Source organism: Scyliorhinus canicula, chromosome 18 (genome assembly GCF_902713615.1).
Source record: "Scyliorhinus canicula chromosome 18, sScyCan1.1, whole genome shotgun sequence".
Taxonomy (NCBI): Eukaryota; Metazoa; Chordata; class Chondrichthyes; order Carcharhiniformes; family Scyliorhinidae; genus Scyliorhinus; species Scyliorhinus canicula.
Genome location: NC_052163.1, coordinates 67,441,211 through 67,463,115, shown reverse-complemented (window position 1 = coordinate 67,463,115; position 21,905 = coordinate 67,441,211). Strand labels below are relative to the sequence as shown.

The 21,905-nt window shown below is 50.5% G+C and overlaps 1 protein-coding gene across 1 annotated transcript in view; it reads right to left on the bottom strand.

Moving 5' to 3' along the window:
* Positions 1-962: 962 nt before the first annotated feature.
* The window catches only part of cdr2l (cerebellar degeneration-related protein 2-like), a 61,951-nt gene continuing 41,008 nt past the window's right edge, over positions 963-21,905 (bottom strand). The window contains exons 4-5 of the mRNA XM_038777434.1: positions 21,541-21,705; positions 963-4,538 (exon numbers count right to left, since the gene is read on the bottom strand). Of these exons, the coding sequence (XP_038633362.1) occupies positions 3,659-4,538; positions 21,541-21,705 (1,045 nt within the window). The 3' untranslated portion in view covers positions 963-3,658. The remainder of the gene's footprint in view (positions 4,539-21,540; positions 21,706-21,905) is intronic.

The following is a 21,905-nucleotide window of genomic DNA, read 5'->3' as shown; positions in this document are numbered from 1 at the left end:
GTCAGGGAGAGTGCCAGGGAACTTCTCTGCTCTGGCCCTGACCACCCGGGGGCTCCAATGGCCTCCCAAGACTCCAGAGTGGCCATCATGCCTGGTCTCCGTTCATGGAGACTCCCCCCCCCCCTCCCAATACTAATCGGCGCCCGGCTCAGGCTTCACTGGTGCGACCGGTGACACCCAGGCACTGGGGAATGCGGCCTCAAAAAGGGCCGTGCATATTTAAATGAACCAAATGACTCATTTGAATATTATTACCTGGATGAGCGTGATCCAGATTGCGCCAGGTGCCACAGATCGAGGACTTACGTGAGGTTTGTGCCCAGCACGAAGCCCGATTTGGGCCTCTCCCACGATGCACCTGGCATTCCTGGATTGGTGCCAGGTGCAAAGCGCTGGAAAAATCACGCCCAAAGGAGGAGAAAATGGCAGATGAATAGGGAGTCAGGCTCAAGGCCTGGGACAGGGGCGTGCACAGGGAGCAAATCACCGGGACAAATGCCCTATGGTGGCGGGGCAATTGGGGCAGCTATCTTCATTAGACACAATGAAGGCAACACAAGCGAGTCGGATAACAAGATGGCACTGGGACATACGGGTACCTGGGTGAAGGGGTAAGTAAGAGATTTCTCTGAGACACAAAGTATTGCTGCAAAGTTGTGTGGAAAAATAATTCACCTCATCTTTCTTGCCATTATTACCGAAGTGCATTTGGTACAGATTTTACAGGAATCAGGATGGGAAATTTTGAGGCTGGACAGTGAGAATTGGAGTCAGGTTGGAAGAGGTTTGAGTGAGGCTGTGATGCAGCCCAAGTTCAAATAGCTCACTTACAGAGTGAGACATGGATAAGACCCTCAAACGGATAACTGCTTCCTGTGGATATTAAGACAACTGTGCGGAGCTGTATTCAGCCCTCAGCTCTGTTCAACACTGACCCAGAAATAAAGCACTTGCAGAGCACATTAACTATTAACAGCAACATCACCTTTTAATGTCAGAATCATACAAGGAACTGGAGGTTCAGTACTTATCTTAAAATTATACTTTTTTTAAACAAAAAAAGATTAATAATTTTGGCACTTATCAGTAATGTGTGATAACCTCTGGATCCATGTCACAGAGAGGGAGGAGTGTCAGCGATCTCTCACACACTGAAGCATCACACGCTTCACCATTGTGTAGACTCTGAATCGGATTGGGTTCCACACCCATTACTCTCGGTAACCCCACTGAATGGCAATTGTTAGATGGTGCAATTCAACCACAGTGTACTTCACCTCCATGCTCAGTCTAATCACACAGCCCCGACTGCCACACAGCAGAAAGTGCAAAACTTAGAACATACCAGAGAATGGGCCTTGGCGCCTCTACCCACCTATTTTTGTGTCACAACTTGGCTATTAGGGATTCACTGGGTGTGTTTCAATCCGAGGTACAAGCGGATTGGCTGTGATAATGGTTGATATGGGCCCTATGACTTGTGCCTGATGTCAATCATAATCTCCTTAGGTCCTCTCACACTGCAAGACTGAGGCCCTAGATTGCTTTGAGATTTATTTCGATCAAGCGGAGGGAGATCAGCCCAGGGAATGTATCATCTGGTCCTCAAAGAGGTATCTGCTCATTGGCAAAACATGGGAGATCACAGAAAGACTCAGCAAAGCAGGATAATGCCCCCCTCTCCCCAGGGGTAATTTGACGACCTCCCATGGAGCAAAGAAACCAGTAATCCCTGGAGGAAAGGAACGGCCCATCCTGTCTGGGGTAAGGGAATGGCCCTCCACCTCTTCCCCAGTATAATAGGACAGATCACCCTCCAGGTAATGGGACAGACCGCCACCCATGGGTAGTGGGACGGGGCAGCCAGCCGCTACATGTCCCGTCCCAACATAACCACCCCCCACTCCCTCCACCCTGTGACGAAATGGCACAGGACCTCCCACCCTGGGGGATTTCAGTAAAGATAATGGGAGTTTGTGGTGCTACAAGTGGTCAGGTGACAGCAGCAACATGTTTATTGGTTTCTGTACTTTTATTCTGGAGAGAACGGAGAGCTCACATGGCTACCTGTCCACCCCAAACCCTCATTTAGCGGTGTGATTGAAGTCCTGAAACACACCTGATTTCATCTCCAGCACAAACCTGAATAACAAGGGGACAGTCCCGAAGAGAAGCTCTGGCCAGGCTGGGCTCAGTTTTCATGTAAAAGCCTGAGGAGGCCTCTCTTCAAATTGCACGACAATGCCGATAGGGGACAGTGGTAAATTACAGATAATACTGAAAAATATTAATAGGAGCGAAATACAAGCTCCATAAATATCCAGGAAATGGAACTAAATTAGCCCAGGAGGTGGGATCAACTATGGAATTGCCAATAGAGGTGGGGGGAAAGCCAGCACAGGAAAGGAATCAGGAGAAAATCTCTGGCTGATTTTCCTTGCTGAACAGCCTCATTATCAGGGCTCACCCATTGGGTGAGGGCTGGAGAATGGCTGGAGTTTGCTGGCTTCAGGAGAGAACTAAACCAGAGAGTCATAGTAGGCTATGAAACCCAATCAGACACCAACAACAGATGAAGGCAGAGACAACACACACCAAATCCTCATGCATCAAAGAGGGCAGGAACCAGTTCAAGAGCCAGATTACTGCCTCTTCCTCCCACCCAGACACAGAATTACATTTGCGTAAGCAATTACATTATTGCATAGTGTCCCCTCACATCCCCACCATCCTACCACAACCCACACCCTCACCAACCCCCACCAATAGTCAACTTCGCAGATCCAGAGAGGCCCTGGTATCAAAATTAAAGTCTCCAGGTCAAACAAGAAAACTTGTAAACATTCTAACACCGCCCCCCTGCTCCAAAGTCAAGTGGACAGTCGGTAACAGAGACAGTGGTCAGCGGTGAATGGTGACGGTCCTCTCAGAGTGAAGACTTGTCTTCTGCTGGCCAGCTTGTCAGAACGACTAGCCTCCCTATCTGATACCATGTGACTGTCGCTGTAAATCTGCAGTTATGTTAAGCATTCTCATGATTTTGAAACCCTCAAATACAGCTTTGAGGAGTATTTGTATTGCCAGAACCGGTTTCCTAAATGTTATTTTAATACTGAACTTGACAAGAAAAAAAATAGGAAACTGCCTCAATGCCAAAAGCTGGCATTTCGCATTGTGAAGAATTGTGACAGCTAAGGTCCCTTAATTTGACAATAAGCAGCAGGTCAGGGTCAACCCTGGAGTAACACTGGATCAGAGAGCATTTAGGAAAACACATGCTACATCTGTGATTCTTGGCCATAGATTGGTGACACATCAATCGCCATGGTGACAGGACAACGGGGGTCCTTCATGACAGGGCAAGTAAAGATAATGCATGTCACCCTCTATTGGGAAATACCGAACATCTTTAAAAATAAATATAATGCATTTGGCCTCCATAGGGTGGCTGTGGAAATCCTACATCCTGTACTGTATAATCGTTATGTGCGTAAGGGATCTGAAAACAGGCTCATGTGGACATTGCTGTCAAAGAGCTGCATTCTGATTGGCACAGTAGAGAATTCTGTAAGAGTGTCTCCTATTGGATGGCACAGGTGGATCCAAAATGGAGCATGTGATGGCTCACATACAACTTTCCTGTTTCTCTATCGATGGATCATTTGGAGGCCTTGGTCTTGGACTTGCTGGCACTGATGTCAGCCTTGGTCTTCTGAATACGGGAGAAGATTTCCTTGAAGAGGGCCTTGTACTCTGGCTGGGAATGGCCCAGCCTCTTGTCCGCTGCCTCCACTTGTTGGCTCAGGCTCAGGCTTTTCTCTGGAGCCTTCACTTCCGCCTCCAGGCACTCGAGCAGGAAGTCGCGGCAGGAGCTGTCGCGCGAGACAGGCCGTGATGTCTGCACTGCCGCGTGGCGCAAGCCCTCCTCGTGTCGACGGCACTTGCCCAGCAACTCTTCGTACTTCTCCAGCAGTGCGTGGTACTGTTCGTCCACCTCCCGCAGGATAGACATGCCCCTCTTCCGTACATTGTTGGCATGCAGCGTGTAGTTGCCCTCGTGCCGGCTGACGTCGTCCCGTGTAATGATGGCACTGAGCGCCGTGTCACTGCAGCTCTTGCGCACACAAGCTTGGCCCAAGGTGGTAGTCGGCGGGCTGGTGCCAGCCGGGGCCCCGTCGTCTGACTCCGGCGTATTATTGAGTGGCTCCAGCAGGGCCTCCGATAGGTTATCCTCTCCACTGATCAGGTACTTCTTCACCTGCTTCATCTGCTGCAGCTCTCGCAGCTCAGCCTCCAGCTCCCGGACCCGCAGTTTGCAGCTCTCCATCTGGCAGAGTCGCCTCTCCAGCTCAGAGTACTCGCCCAGCACAGCAGCACACTCCCGTTCTGCCGCCTCCTTGCGCTGCTTCTCCTGGCTGATCTGCAATCTCAGGGCAGTAGCCGTCAAGCGCAGTCGCTCATTCTCCTTCTCTAGCTGTTTATGCTCGGCCTCAGCGAGGGTCCCATTCCCAGGAAACGTGTCATCCCGAGAACCATACCTGTATGATAAAGACATGACATCAGAAGGATAAAATTCCAGGAGGCCATTCAGCCGAGAGATCAGCATTATGCATCTGAACATCAACATTATGAAGTTTCACACCTTAAAAAAAATATTCTGCTTTTCCGCTCTTGATAACAACCTCACGTTTCCCACATTTAACTCAGGGGGAGTGAGGGTCACTTATCCTATCTCCTTGTAGCCTGTTTGTGTCCGCCTCACAGCTTACATGTCCACCTAGCTCCCATCTGGCTTTGTATCATCAGAAAAAGTAGAGATATTACTGTTGCTTTGACTGGATCTAAGTCATGAACATAGATTGTAAATAGTGAGGCCTCACTAGTGACAGCCTGCCTACTCTCCCTCTACTTCCTGTACATTACCTCCAATCATGCTGATAAAGTACTGCCCCCCCCCCCCCCCCCCCCCCCCCCCCCCCCCCCAACTCCATGAACCCTCATCTTGTAATTAACCTTTTGCGTGGCACAATGGCAAATTCCTTTAATGGAAATCCAATTAAACACATTCCTCGCTCTTGTTAGTTTCTAGGTTAACCTCTATTTCTCGAACGCAATTGATGTCTTCCACTGTGAAGACTGGCACAAAATATTTATTCAAGTATGTGCAGTCTCCTTGATTTCCATGCTTTTCCCTGTCTATGCCCGAGGCTTCTGCTACTCCAGGACTTGAGCTCAAACATCAAGACTGAAACACCAGTGAAGTTCTCAAGGAGGCATCAAACCGAGACCCTGTCTGCCCACTTAGTTGGACATAGAAGATCCCATGGCATTATTTCAAAGACTACAACTGGAGTTATCCCTTAATTATCTCTTAACCCACATCACGAAAACAGATTACCTGCTCATTTTAACATTGCTGTTTGTGCAAGCTGGCTTCATATATCACAACAGTCATGACCCTTCAAAGGTACTTCACAACCACCAGACATCTCAAAGCACCAGTGAAAGGCTATACAAATACAAGTCTGTCTATTTTTACCTTATACCCAAATCCAATCATTTTTATATAACCTGTACCAAGAAAAGCAATGGCTCCAGTGTGGAACCACATCCTGCTCTCCATTCACAATTATTCCCGGTCTCCTCGCCATTCATCGTGTTTAAATCAGGACTCCATCCTTTCAACATCACATGTTCCTATTTTCCAGATAAGTCTGTGATGTGGCATTTTACACAACACATTCATCAAACAATTCAATCAGTTTTGTCAGAGTTGATTTGCTTTCAACAAATCCAAGCTGGCTGTCCCTTATTATCACACACTTCTCCAATTATTAAAAATAAATTTTGCCCATGACAATGATGTCAGGTAGTTTTGCCACCACTGCCATCAGACCCATGGGCCTGCAGCTAGCAGGTGTTTCATGGGTGTAACATTTACAGTTCGCCAGTCTTCTGGCACAACTCCGTATTTGAAGAAGGATTGAACGGTTCTGGTCAGGGCTGCTGTTACTTCCCACGAGCCTCCCTCAGCAATCTCGGATACATTCCATCTGGACCAGATGACTTGTTGATTTTAAGGGATGCCAGCCTATTTAGCAACTTATTTTGATCTATTTTTATCCTATCTAATATCTACTCCACCATCCTGCACTGTGTGAGTTTCATTCTCTTATTCTCAGTCATCCCCTCTTACTCCAACAGGAAAATTGACTTGACTGCCTCTCTTCACCCTCACCATTCCCTAACAGTTCTTTTACTTTTTATATGTTTAAGAAACATTTTGGGGTTTCCATTTTATGCTACTCATTAATTTTTTTCTCTTTTTGCATCAGTATTCACCAAAGAGAAGGACATGGTGGATGATGAGTCTGGGGAAGGATATGTAGATAGTTTGGGTCATGTTGAGATCAGTAAAGGAGGTATTGGGGGTCTTGAAAAACATTAAGGTAGACAAGGCCTGATGGGATACACCTCAGAATACGAAGGGAGGCAAGGGAGGAAATTGCTGGGGACTTAGGATAAATCTTTGTATTCTTACTGGTTACAGGGGATGTCCCAGAGCAATGAAGAATAGCAAATGTTTTTCCTTTGTTTAAGAGGGGTTAGCAAAGACAATTCAGGAAATTGCAGGCCGGTGAGCCTTACGTCAGTGGTAGGGAAATTATTGGAGAGGATTCTTTGAGACTGGATTTACTCCCGCTTGGAAATAAGCTGACGTATTAGCGAGCGGCAACATGGTTTTGTGAAGGGGAGGTCGTGTCCCACAAACCTGATCAAGTTTTTCGAGGAAGTGACAAAGGTGATTGATGTTTTAAAAAAATTATTTTTATTCAAATTTTCACAAAATATCAATAACAAAATATACTAAGAAAAGAACCCCCCCCCACCTTTACAAAAAAAAAGAAATAACTTAACACCCGTCATTAACAATGATCAACTATGCATGTCCCTTCAACCCAAAACAAAGAGCAGCGTTGCTGCTGCTGTTGGCCTTTTCTACCGTTCTGCCAGGAAATCTAGGAATGGTTGCCACCTCCTGAAGAACCTCTGCACTGATCCCCTTCGGGCAAATTTCACCCAATTTAATAAACCCTGCCATATCGTTGATCCAGGCCTCCACGCTTGGGGGCCTCGCATCCTTCCACTGAAGAAGAATCCTCCGCCGGGCTACTAGGGACGCAAAGGCCAGATTGCCAGCCTCTTTCACCTCCTGCACTCCCGGCTCCTCTGCAACCCCAAATATCGCGAGCCCCCAGCCCGGATTGACCCTGGATCCTACTACCCTCGACACTGACCCCACTACGCCCTTCCAAAACTCCTCCAGAGCTGGGCATGCCCAGAACATATGGGCATGGTTTGCTGGGCTCCCTGAGCACCTAATACACCTGTCCTCGCTCCCAAAGAACCGGCTCATCCTTGTCCTGGTCATGCGAGCCCTGTGCAGCACCCTAAACTGTATGAGGCTGAGCCTCGCACAGGAAGAAGAGGAGTTCACTCTTCCTAGGGCATCCGCCCACGTCCACTCCTCGATCTCTTCACCCAGCTCCTCCTCCCATTTACCCTTCAGCTCCTCCACCGAGGCCTCGTCCACCTCCTGCATCACGTGGTACGTTGCCGAGATCCTCCTCTCTCCAACCCCGAGAGCACCCTATCCTGGACCCCATGCGGCGGCACCAGCGGGAACTCCGCCACCTGCCGTCTAGCGAACGCCCTTACCTGCATGTACCAAAAGGTGTTCCCCGGGGGGAGTTCAAACTTCCCCTCCAGCTCACCCAGGCTTGCAAACTTCCCGTCCAGAAACAGGTCCCCCAACCTCCTAATACCTGCCCTGTGCCAACTCAGGAACCCGCTGTCAATTCTCCCCGGAATAAACCGGTGGTTCGCCCGTAACGGGGACCCCATCGAGGCCCCCACCTCCCCCCTGTGCCGTCTCCATTTCCCCCAAATTTTGAGGGTAGCCGCCACCACCGGGCTCGTGGTATATCTCGTTGGAGGGAGCGGCAGCAGCGCCGTTACCAGCGCCTCCAGGCTCGTGCCCACACAGCACGCCATCTCCATCCTCTTCCATGCTGCCCCTTCCCGTCTATTACCCACTTACGTACCATCGCTGCATTGGCAGCCCAATAATACTCACAGAGGTTGGGCAGTGCCAGCCCCCCCTATCCCTGCCCCGCTCCAGGAACACCCTTCTCACCCTCGGGGTCCCGTGCGCCCACACAAACCCCGTAATGCTCCCGTTAACCCACCTGAAAAAGGCCTTTGGGATAAGGATGGCGAGGCACTGGAACAGGAACAGAAATCTCGGGAGCACCGTCATCTTGACTGATTGCACCCGACCCGCCAGAGACAGCGGCAACATGTCCCATCTCTTAAACTCCTCTTCCATTTGCTCCACCTGCCTTGTGAGGTTTAGCTTATGCAAGGCCACCTGCACCCCCAAGTACCTGAAGCTCCTCGCCACCCTTTTTAGTGGGAGCCTACCAATCCCCCCCTCCTGGTCCCCCGGGTGTACAACGAACAGCTCGCTCTTCCCCAAGTTGAGCTTGTACCCGGAGAAATCCCCATCACCTCCGGCATTCCCCCCACCGGGTCCGCCACATACAACAATAAGTCATCCGCATAGAGCGACACTCGGTGTTCCTCCCCACCCCGCACCACCCCCCTCCAGTTCCTAGTGTAGCCACCTAAGATGGACACTGGGCTAACAAAATGGAGAACTGCTAAGGCTGTAGGGAGAAAACAGTTTTAGCCAGGACAAGCAGTCTGCAAAGGCTAATTAGCATTCTGCACGTAACGAAACTAGTTTATGGCCAGGTGGAAGATCTCAACCAAAGGTGTAAATAGCAAAACGCTTTGCATAGTAATGAGGCAATCCAGATCTGGGCACACACAATAGCAACATTTGGGTTTGAATGGATACTTTGAGTGGACGCCCAGACGAAACGGCACCAGAAGTATCCATCACAAAAGACCCTAGAGACCGCCCCACCCATCGAGAAGAGACCCTCAGATTGGGGGGATTTGTAAGACATCGATTGGGAAATAACCCAATCGATACATGGCAGGTAAAGGCCTGCCCCGAAAAGGCACGGACATTGGGGGCCCTATAAAGATAGACCCCGCACATGGTTCTGTCTGTTTTGCTCTGGCTCCGCTGTTGACTCCGGCTTGCTGTTTCGACTCCGACTCCAGCCTCCAGATCCTGTCTTCCATCACCAGCCGTTGAGCACCAGCCATCTTTCAGTAAGTGCCAAAACGACGCTCGCTACGTGAACCCAGCATTGCCTATACATTAATCGACTAGTAACGAACAGAAGGTGCAGCCCAGAAAGGAACAAAGGCCTTGTCCCCTGACCTTGCTGGTTCCTACTTAGATAAGTATTTAGTCGTTTAATAGTAGAAATAGGCATTAGTCTTTAGCGTGTGCATGCGTATTTATTATATTTGTATAATAAATATTGATCGTTGGAACTTACTAATCGGTGTATAGTTTTATTACTTTGAACCTGACCTTGAAATACTTGTGAGGTGTCTATATACGGCACCTGGCGACTCCGAGCTGAAAATACACACACAGAGCTGTAGCAGTGTTAAGCACACGGCCTTTAAACAGAGGCGTGTTAATACACTCCAATAAACGCGTAATACACTCAAGTAAAACGTGCAACACTAGACTCCCTCAACGCTGTGGCCAGGGGTTCAATTGCCAGCGCAAAAAGCAGGGGGGACAACCGTAAATACTCCGACCTCCTCCTATTCGTGGCCACGCTCGCCATCGGGGCCTCACCCACTGACAAACCCCTCCCCAAACCCGAATCTTTTCAGCACCTCCCACAAATACCCCCACTCAACCCTATCAAAGGCCTTCTCCGCGTCCAACGCCACCACTATCTCCGCCTCCCGTTCTACCGCCGGCATCATTATAACATTCAAGAGCCTCCGTATATTAGTATTCAACTGCCTCCCTTTCACGAACCCCGTTTGATCCTCGTGGATAACATGCGGCACACAGTCCTCTATCCTCGTGGCTAAAATCTTCGCCAACAACTTGGCGTCTACATTTAAGAGTGAGATCGGCCTGTATGACCCACACTGCAGGGGATCCTTGTCCAGCTTAAGGATCAAGCAAATCAGCGCCCGAGACATCGTTGGACCTTCCCTTGCCTCGTTGAAGGTCCTAACCAACAGGGGGCCCAACAGGTCTGCATACATCTTATAGAATTCGACAGGGAACCCATCCGTCACCTTCCCCGACCGCATGCTCCCTGTCCCTTTGACCAGCTCCTCCAGCTCAACCGGCGGCCCCAGTCCCTCCACCTATCCCTCCTCCACCCTCAGGAATCTCAGCCGATCCAAAAAGCGCCCCATCCCCCCCTCCTCCGCTGGGGGTTCAGACTGATACAGTTCCTCATAAAAGTCCCTGAAGACCCCATTAATGTCTACCCCCCTTCGCACCACATTCCCTCCCCTATCCTTAACTCCACCGATCTCCCTGGCCGCATCCCGCTTACGGAGCTGGTGCGCCATCATCCTACTCCCCTTCTCCCCATATTCATACACCACTCACTGTGCCTTTCTCCACTGAACTTACGCCTTTCTGGTGGTCAACAAGTCGAACTCAGCCTGGAGACTACGCCGCTCCCTCAGCAATCCCTCCTCCGGAGCCTCCGCGTATCTCCTGCCCACCCTCACCATCTCCCCCACCAGTCTCTCCCGCTCTCTCTCTGCTCTCTCCTCTCCCTGTGGGCTCGAATGGAGATCAACTCTCCCCTAACCACCACCTTCAGTGCCTCCCAGACCATCCCCACTCGGACCTCCCCATTGTCATTGGCCTCCAGATACCTCTCGATACAACCTCGAACCCGCCCACCCACCTCCTCGTCTGCCAGCAGCCCCACCCTCCAAGCGACAAAGCGGGTGCTGGTCTCTCTCCTCCCCCAGCTCAAGGTCCACCCAGTGCGGGGCATGGTCAGAAATGGCTATCGCCGAGTACTCAGCATCCTCCACTCTCGCAATCAGCGCCCTACTCATAATGAAAAAATCAATCCGGGAATAGGCCTTATGCACATGGGAGAAGTATGAAAATTCCCTGGCCCTCGGCCTCGCAAACCTCCATGGATCCACCCCTCCCATCTGGTCCATAAACACCCTCAACACCTTAATCACCGCTAGCCTCCTGCCCGTCCTGGATCGATCCAGTGGCGGATCCAGCACCGTATTAAAATCCCCCCCCCCCCCCCCCCGTTATCAGGCCTCCAAATCTGGAATCCGGCCCAACATGCGCCGCATGAAACCCGCATCATCCCAATTCGGGGCGTATACATTGACCAGCACCACCCGCTCCCCCTGCAGCTTACCGCTTACCATCACATACCTCCCGCCGCTGTCTGCCACCACATTCGACGCCTCAAACGACACCCTCTTTCCCACCAGGATCGCCACCCCCCCCTCCACCCGATTTTTTGCATCTAGCCCCGAATGAAACACCTGGCCTACCCATCCCTTCCTCAATCTAACCTGATCCGCCACCTTCAGGTGCGTCTCCTGAAGCATGGCCACATCCGCCTTCAGCCCCTTCAGGTGCGCAAACACGCAGGCCCGTTTGACCGGCCCATTCAGTCCCCTTACATTCCAGGTTATCAGCCGGATCAGGGGGCTACATGCCCCCTCCCCCACCGACTAGCCATTACCCTTCCTCAGCCCGCCACGTGCCTGCGCCCCCCGCTCAGCCCGTTCCCCACGGCGGCAAACCCCCATCCCGACCCCCTCTACATGCTCCAGCTCCTTCTTGGCCATTCCAGCAGCAACCCGGTAGCTCCCCGCCCCCCCCCCCACCCCCAGATAGGACCCCCCCCAGCTGCGTTGCTCCCTCCATTGCATTCCCGCAAGTCAGCCGACTCCTGCTGACTCCGGCCACTCCTCCGACCCCTCCCAACGTGGGGCTTCCCCTCCTCCCCAGTGTCCACCAGCAGGCTTTCCTCCTCCCCCTTCCCAGCTCCGGCCCCGCCCCCTTCAACCCTCAGCGCAGGAAAAAGCCCGCATTTTCCACCTGCCCGACCCCAGCTCCTCTAAAGCAGCTCCCTTTACCGGCCTGGTCCCCTCGTGGGGCCCCAACGCCCCTTCACACCATCAGCCCCCCACACTGCAGGTCCGCCCCCCTCCTTGAGCCCATCCAACAAACCCAAGCAGAAAACAGTGCCCCGCCCGCCCTGAAAACAACAGAGAACCAACATTAAACAGAGAACCCTCCCTCACAATGTAACACAGTTACATGCAGACCCCCGTACCCAACCCTCAGTTTGAGTCCAATTTCTCGGCCTGCAAAAAGGCCCACGCTTCCTCCGGGGACTCGAAGTAAAAGTGTCGGTCCTTGTAGGTGACCCACAAACGCGCGGCTGCAGCACGCCGAACTTCACTCCCTTCCTGTGCAGCACCGCTTTCGTCCGATTGTACCCGGCCCTCTTCTTTGCCACCTCCGCACTCCAGTCCTGGTAGATCCGTACCTCCGCGTTCTCCCACCTGCTGCTCCGCTCCTTCTTGGCCCACCTGAGCACACACTCCCGGTCAGCAAACCGGTGGAACCGCACCAATACCGCCCGTGGCAGCTCATTCGGCTTGGGTCTTCTTGCCAATATTCTGTGGGCCCCCTCCAGCTCCAGGGGCCCCTGAAAGGACCCAGCTCCCATCAGCGTATTTAGCATGAGGACCACATAGGCCCCCATGTTTGACCCCTCCAGCCCTTCCGGAAGGCCCAGGATCCGCAGATTTTTCCGCCTCGCCCAGTTCTCCATCTCCTCGAACCTCTCCTGCCATTTTTTATGGAGCGCCTCGTGCATCTCCACCTTCACCGCGAGGCCTAAGGTCTCGTCCTCTCTTTCGGAGGCCCTTTGTAGGATCTCTCGAATCGCCACCCCCTGGGCCGTTTGGGTCTCCATCAGCTTGTCAATTGAAGCCTTCAATGGCTCCAGTAGCTCCGCTTTAAGCGCCCTGAAGCAGCGCTGGAGAGTCTCCTGCTGATCCTGCGCCCACTGCCTCCATTCCTCCTGGTCTCCGCCGGCCGCCATCTTGTGCTTCTTCCCTCGCTTCGGCTTTGGCTTTGCAACCACTTTCTTACTCGCCCCACTCCTGGTCCAGGCCATATACTGCTGGGGAAACGTTGCTGACTCCTTCCCAAGTCAGGAAACATCGAAAAAGTACCACTGGGGGCCCTAAAAAGAGCCCAAAGGTCCGTTCCTGGCGGGAGCTGCCGAACGTGCGGCTTAGCTCCGCATAGCCGCAACCGGAAGTCCGACAAAGGTGATTGATGAGGGTAGGGCAGTGGGTGATGTCAAAATGGACTTGAGTAAGACCTTTGACAAGGTCACACGTGGCAGACTGGCACAGAAGGTGATGTCGCACGGGATCAGAGATGAGCTGGCAAGATGGATACAGAACTGGCTAGGTCATAGAAGGCAGACAGTAGCAATGGAAGGGTGCTTTTCTGAATGGAGGGTTGCTACTAGTGGTGTTCCTCAGGGATCAGTGCCGGGATCTTTGCTGTTGGTAATATATATAAATATATTCTATAAAAATGATTTGGAGGAAAATGTAACTTGTTTAATTAGTAAGTTTGCAGATGACACAAAGGTTGGTGGAATTGAGGATAGCGATGAGGACCATCAGAGGATACAGATCGCTTGGAGACTTTGGATTTGGATTTGTTTATTGTCATCTGTACCGACGTACAGTGATAAGTATTTTTCTGCGAGCAGCTCAAACAGATAATTTAATACACGAAACGAACAAAAAATACACAATAGGGCAACACAAGGTACACAATGTAAATACATGAATACCAGCATCGGGTGAAGCATCAGGGGTGCAGTGATAATCAGATCAGTCCATAAGAGGGTCATTTAGGAGTCTGATAACAGCGGGGAAGAAGCTGTTTTTGAATCTGTTAGAGCGTGTTCTCAGACTTTTGTATCTCCTGCCCGATGGAAGAAGTTGGAAGAGTGAGTAAGCCGGGTGGGAGGGGTCTGTGATTATGCTGCCCGCTTTCCCCAGGCAGTGGGGGGTGCAGATAGGGGCAGAGAGATGGCAGATGGAGTTTAATCTGGACAAATGTGAGGTAATGCATTTTGGAAGGTCTAATACAGATGGGAAATATACAGTAAATGGCAGAACCATTTAGAGTATTTATAGGCAGTGGGATCTGGGTGTACATAGAACATTACAGCGCAGTACAGGCCCTTGGGCCTTCGATGTTGCGCTGACCTGTGAAACCCCTCTAAAGCCCATCTACACTATTCCCTTATCATCCATATGTTTATCCAATGACCATTTAAATGCCCTTAATGTTAGCGAGTCCACTACTGTTGCAGGCAGGGCATTCCACGCCCTTACTACTCTCTGAGTAAAGAACCTACCTCTGACATCTGTTTAATTTAAATTTAAAGCTATGTCCCCTCGTGCTAGCCATCACCATCTGAGGAAAAATGCTCTCACTGTCCACCCTATCTAATCCTCTGATCATCTTGTATGCCTCAATTAAGTCACCTCTTAACCTTCTTCTCTGTCACGAAAACAGCCTTTAGTCCCTCAGCCTTTCCTCATAAGATCTTCCCTCCATTCCAGGCAACATCCTGGTAAATCTCCTCTGTACCCTTTCCAATGCTTCCACATCCTTCCTATAATGCGGCGACCAGAACTGCACACAATACTCCAAATGCGGCCGCACCAGAGTTTTGTACAGCTGCAACATGACCTCATGGCTCCGAAACTCAATCCCTCTAACAATAAAAGCTAACACACCGTGCGTCTTCTTAACAACCCTATCAACCTGGGTGGCAACTTTCAGGGATCTGTGTACATCGACACAGAGATCTTTCTGCTCATCACACTAGTAAGAATCTTACCATTAACCCAGTACTCTGTCTTCCTGTTACTCCTTCCAAAATGAATCACCTCACACTTTTCTGCATTAAACTCCATTTGGCACCCCTCAGCCCAGCTCTGTAGCTTATCTATGTCCATCTGTAACCTGCAACATTCTTCCGCACTGTCCACAACTCCACCGACTTTAGTATCATCTGCAAATTTAATCACCCATCCTTCTATGCCCTCCTCCAGGTCATTTATAAAAATGACAAACAGCAGTGGCTTCAAAACAAATCCTTGTGGTACACCATGAGTAACTGAACTCCAGGCTGAACATGTCCCATCAACCACCACCCTCTGTCTTCTTACAGCTAGCCAATTTCTTATCCAAACTGCTAAATCACCCTGAATCCCATGCCTCTGTATTTTCTGCAATAGCCTATAAATAGATCTATTTATAGACGGGAGCTTTCCCAGCTTGAAAATTGCCAGTAGGGAATGGTTTTAGGTATTTGCAGGTGAGAGACTTCCTGAGAAAACAGGTGCCGGCCTTTCCGCTGCTGCCGCCACGGGGGATACAGGATAGAGTAGTTTCCAGTACCTGGGTGGGAGAGGGAAGGTATCGGATATTTACCAGGAGTTCTCCGAGGCGGAGGAAACTCCGGTGGAGGAGCTTAAGGGCAAGTGCGAGGACGAGCTAGGAGAAGAGATAAAGGTGGGTCTGTGGGCGGATGCCCTAAGCAGGGTTTAATACCTCCTCATCATCCGCCAGGCTAGCCTGATACAATTTAAGGTAGTTCACCGGGCACACATGACAGCAGCTAGGAGGAGTAAGTTCTTCGGGGTTGAGGATAGGTGTGCGAGGTGCGTGAGAAGCCCAGCAAATCATGTCCACATGTTTTGGGCATGTCCGAAGCTCAGAGGGGTTTGGCAGGATTTTGCTAAGGCAATGTCCACGGTGCTAAAAACATAGGTGGCGCCAAGTCCGGAGGTGGCGATGTTTGGAATGTCGGAAGAACCGGGAAACACACCTGATCGCTGCCGTCGTGAAACGGGCGTGAAGGTCCGGCCGCTTGGCCCATCGGCCTTGGAGAATCGCTGCTCGCCATAATAAACGGCGAGCGGCGATTCGTGGCGTGGGTCGGGCGTGGGGGGGGAAGGAGAATAGCGGGAGGGCGTGAAAAATGTCGGGAGGCCCTCCCGCTATTCTCCCACCCAGCGTGGGAGGCGGAGAATCGCGCTCACTGTTTCAATGATTAGGCTGGATAGATTGTATCAACAGCCATTGAACAGCATGGCCTTCAAGGTCATAGAACATAGAACATTACAGCGCAGTACGGGCCTTTCGGCCCTCGATGTTGCGCCGACCTGTGAAACCATCTGAAGCCTATCTGACCTACACTATTCCATTTTCATCCATATGTCTATATGACCATATGACCACTTAAATGCCCTTAAAGTTGTCGAGTCTACTACTGTTGCAGGCAGGGCGTTCCACGCCCCTACTACTCTGAGTAAAGAAACTGCCTCTGACATGTCCTATATCTACTACTCCTCAATTTAAAGCTATGTCCCCTCGTGTTGGTCATCACCATCTGAGGAAAAAGACTCTCACTGTCCACCCTATCTAACCCTCTGACTATCTTATATGTCTCTATTAAGTCACCTCTCAGCCTTCTCCTCTCTAACAAAAACAACCTCAAGTCCCTGAGCCTTTCCTCGTAAGACCTTCCCTCCATACCAGGCAACATCCTAGTAAATCTCCTCTGAACCCTTTCCAAAGCTTCCACATCCTTCCTATAATGTGGTGACCAGAACTGCACGCAGTACTCCAGGTGCGGCTGCACCAGAGTTATGTACAGCTGCAGCATGACCTTGTGGCTCCAAAACTCAATCCCTCTACTGATAAAGGCTAGCACACCATATGCCTTCTTAACAGCCCTATTAACCTGGGTGGCAACTTTCAGGGATTTATGTACCTGGATGCCGAGATCTCTCTGTTCATCTACACTACCAAGAATCTTGCCATTAGCCCAGTACTCTGCATTCCTGTTACTCCTTCCAAAGTGAACCACCTCACACTTTTCCGCATTAAACTCCATCTGCCACCTCTCAGCCCAGCTCTGCAGCTTATCTATGTCCCTCTGTATCCTATAACATCCTTCAGCACTATCCACAACTCCACCAACCTTCGTGTCATCTGCAAATTTACTAACCCATCCTTCTACACCCTCTTCCAGGACAAACAGCAGTGGCCCCAAAACAGATCCTTGCGGTACACCACTTGTAACTGAACTCCAGGATGAACATTTGCCTTCAACCACCACCCTCTGTCTTCTTTCAGCTAGCCAATTACTGGTCCAAACCGCTAAATCACCTTCAATCCCATACTTCCGTATTTTCTGCAATAGCCTACCGTGGGGAACCTTATCAAACGCCTTACTGAAATCCATATACATCACTTCTCTCCTCAATATTCACACATTTCTGCCTGTGGTGAGACCTCCCACTGAGGCAAATGTAGAGTTCTCTGACGGCTGCTCCAATCAACATCAAAGACCGCACCCGCGGAGAATCACGGAAGCCGCTATGAAAGAGGCCCGCTCCCGGCACCCGATTCTCCTCCCCCCCCCCCACCCCCGGCGGAGTGGGCCTACGGGTATCTCGGCGGCGCGGCCTTGAAGCTGTCGTCAAGGCCGAACGCCGAGAATGACGTGCGGCTGGTGCCTATATGACGTCAGCCGCGCATGCGCAGGTTGGACAGCTCCAACCCGCGCATGCGCGGATGACGTTATCACGCAGACGGCACGTATCCGCGCATGCGCGGTGCCGTCTTTCCCCTTAGCCGCCCCGCAAGACGTGGTGGCTTGATCTTGCGGGGTGGCGGAGGGGCAATAGTGCGTCCGATTTAGACGCTGGCCCAACAATCGGTGCCTACCGATCGCGGGCCTGTCCCCTCCTGAGCACAGTCGTGGTGCTCTTGCCCCGATCGGGCACCTAAAAGCCCCAAACGAGCTTCTGCCGCCCGTTTCACGACGGCAGCGACCAGGTGTGGTCGCCTCCATCGTGAAACGGTCGTGAACGGCCGGCTGCTCGGTCCATCGGGCTCGGAGAATTGCCATTTGCCGCGGGGATTCGGCGAGCGGGGGGAGGGGGGCATAAAAAAAATCGGGGAGCCCTTCCGCGATTCTCCCAGGCCGCGTGGGGAGCGGAGAATTGTGCCCTGAGGCTTATGAGGAGCCCTCAAAATCCAGCTGGGTCAGCAAAGAGGGAACCCATGTGACCTGAGGAGACTTCTAGCCAATAACTGGTTACTTCATGAGCTATGTTCCAATCAGTCAGATTTAAACGTCACAACAAATTGACTTTGTTCTGATAAACTGTGCAGAGTTAGCCAGACTTAATTGGATTAATAAATGATGATGTAATTCATACTTCAGCTCTCCGACTCGGGTCCCAATGTAGGCAGCGTGTCACATGATCCAGCATCACGTGATCGATTTACCACGTCAATGATCGAGTTTATCAAACCATTGCTGGAAATCCTCATCATAAACATCATCCTCTACCTCCATTTTCCCAAAGCTCCCAGCATTGCTGGGACTCTTCATGCAAAGCTTCCAGTCCTTCCATTTCACATCTGACATTGTCCAGATTAACGCAAGGCTCATCTATGGTCTTGTCTCCATTTCAGCCTCTATCTGTACTCACTGACCCGAACGTCAATATCAGAGGCTCTATTGTGCAAAACCCAACTTCTCCTGCCCCAGATATGAGCACAGACCGCGAATTTCATTGGACTATTTGACCAGAATTGGAATCAGGCGGGCGGCACGGTGGCGCAGTGGTTAGCACTGCTGCATCACAGCGTCGAGGACCCAGGTTCGATCCCAGCCCCGGGTGACAGTCCATCTGGAGTTAGTACATTTTCCCAGTGTCTGCGTGGGTCTCACCCCCACAACCCAAAGATGTGCAGGGTAGGTGAATTGGGCACGCTAAATTGTTCCTTAATTGGGGAAAAAAGAATCGGAATCAGGTTTGAACATCAGTCTCCCGTTACCCATCAGTCACTCGCCTGCAGCCCTCAGCTTTGGAACTGGAGAGAGGGTGCCATTAGCAGCATGAGACATGGCCAACCACAATCCCCTCCTAACCCCAAAGCATGAACCCTAACCTGCTATCTACCCCCCCACAAAGTCCAGCTCCCCACCATACCATCTTCTGGTTTATTTTTTTAAAAATGTATTTTATCACAAACATATATCAAAACAGGCTACAGCAAATAAACACCTCGGGAAACATACGTTCCAACAACCAGATATACAGTCTGTACAGATTTTGTCTTTTTTTCACCCCCCCCCCCCCCCCCCAACGATGAACAGCTCCTCAAAAACGGTCACAAACATCTCCCACGTTTTCTCAAACCCCCCTGCAGAGCCCCTTAACTCATACTTCGTGTTCTCCAACCACAGGAAGTCATACAGGTCACCCAACCAAGCCACTACCCCCGGTGGCGATGCCGCCCTCCTCCAGGTCATTTTAAAAAATGACAAACAGCAGCAGCCCCAAAACAGATCCTTGTGGTACACCACTAGTAACTGGACACCAGTCTGAACATTTTCCATCAACCACCACCCTTTCTCTTCTATCAGCTAGTCAATTTCTGATCCGAACTGCAAAATCACCCTGAATCCCATGCCTCTGTATTTTCTGCAATAGCCTACCGTGGGGAACCTTATCAAACGCTTTGCTGAAATCCATATACACCACATGAACTGCTTTACCCTCATCCACCTGTTTGGTCACCTTCTCGAAGAACTCAATGAGGTTTGTGAGGCACGACCTACCCTTCACAAAACCATGTTGACTATCTCTAATCAAATTATTTATTTCCAGATGATTATACATACTATCTCTTAGAAACCTTTCTAAGACCTTTCCCACAACGGAAGTAAGGCTCACTGGTCTATAGTTACCAGGGTTATCTCTACTCCCCTTTTTGAACAAGGGGACAACATTTGCTATCCTTCAGTCCTCTGGCACTATTCCTGTAGACAAAGATGACTTAAAGATCAAAGCCAAAGGCTCAGCAATCTCCTCCCTAGCTTCCCAGAGAATCCTAGGATAAATCCCATCCGGCCCAGGGGACTTATCTATTTTCACACTTTCCAGAATCTCTAACACCTCCTCTTTATGAACCTCAAGCCCTTCTAGTCTAGTAGCCTGTATCTCAGTATTCTCCTCGACAACACTGTCTTTTTCCTGTGTGAATACAGACAAAAAAAATACTCGTTTAGCACCTCTCCTATCTCCTCGGACTCCACGCACAACTACTGTCCTTGACTGGCCCTACTCTTACCTTAGTCATTCTTTTATTCCTGACATACCTATAGAAAGCTTTAGGGTTATCCTTGATCCTACCTGCCAAAGACTTCTCATGTCCTCACTTGGCTCTTCTTAGCTCTCTCTTTAGAGCCTTCCTAGCTAACTTGTAACTCTCAAGCGACCCAACTGAACCATCACGTCTCATCTTCACATAAGCCTCCTTCTTCCTCTTTACAAGTGTTTCAACTGCTTTAGTAACCCATGGTTCCCTCGTTCGACGACTTCCTCCCTGCCTAACAGGTATATACTTATCAAGGACAGTAGCTGTTCCTTGAACATGCTCCACATTTCCATTGTGTCCATCCCCTGCAGTTTTCCTCTCCAGCCGATGCATCCTAAGTCTTGCCTCATCGCATCATAATTGCCTTTCCCCCAGCTGTAACTCTTGCCAGTAACTGGTCACTATCACCAAAGTGCTCACCTACCTCCAAATTTGACACCTGTCCTGGTTCATTACCCAGTACCAAATCCAATACGGCCTCGCCTCTTGTTGGCCTATCTACATACTGCATCAGGAAACCCTCCTGCACACATTGGACAAAAACGGACCCATCTAAAGTACTCGAACTATAGTGTTTCCAGTAAATATTTGGAAAGTTAAAGTCCCCCATAACAACTACCCTGTTATTTTCGCTCCTATCCAGAATCATCTTTGCAATCCTTTCCTCTACATCTCTGGAACTTTTCAGAGGCCTATAGAAAAGCCCTAACAGGGTGACTTCTCCTTTCCTGTAACTTAACTCAGCCCATACTACCTCAGTATTCAAGTCCTCATCAAATGTCCTCTCAGCCACCGTGATACTGTCCTTGACTAACAATGCCACCCCTCCCCCTCTCTTACCACCTTCCCTGAGCTTACTGAAATATCTAAACCCCGGCACCTGCAACAACCATTCCTCGCCCTGCTCTATCCATGTCTCCGAAATGGCCACAACATCGAAGTCCCAGGTACTAACTCATGCCGCTGGGGAACTGGGGAAACCTTCCTCAAAATACAAATCCCTCATCTTGACCAGCCCTCCTTCCCTCCACCTCCTATATACACTATCCATCCCCCGCCCAAACCCATGATTCTTACACAGCAGCATTAACACAGACATCCCTTCCACCCTAAAATGCCCCCTCAGCTGATTCCATATCTTCACCATGGACTGCACCACAGGGCTCCCTGAATATCTACTCGGAGCCATTGGCAACGCTCCCATCAGCCCTCAAACTAGACTCCTTACAAGATTCCTATCTTCTGGTTTACGAGGGTCAGTTTCTATCTCTGCACCGTCTGCAGAATGTTACCTGGGCTTAGCACACAGTTCCTTCAGGCAGGGGAATGTGTGGATAGTTTTCCGGCGTTCCCTCTTATCCCTGCGGACTCGCAGCTGATCATTGTTTCTCATTTCCTGCACCTGGCTTTGAAGCACATCCACTTGGTTCTGTAAACCTTCAATTGTTTCTGTCAATCTGCAGCCAATCACAGGGAAAATGTTACAGTTATTCAGACAAACCAAATATTCCCAGTACAGGTACAGGACGGGGTTAGATGTAGAGGAAACCTTAGAACAGCACAGTGGCGCAGTGGTTAGAACTGCTGCATCACATCACTGAGGACTCGGGTTCGATCCCAGCCCCGGGTCACTGTCCATGTGAAGTTTGCACATTCT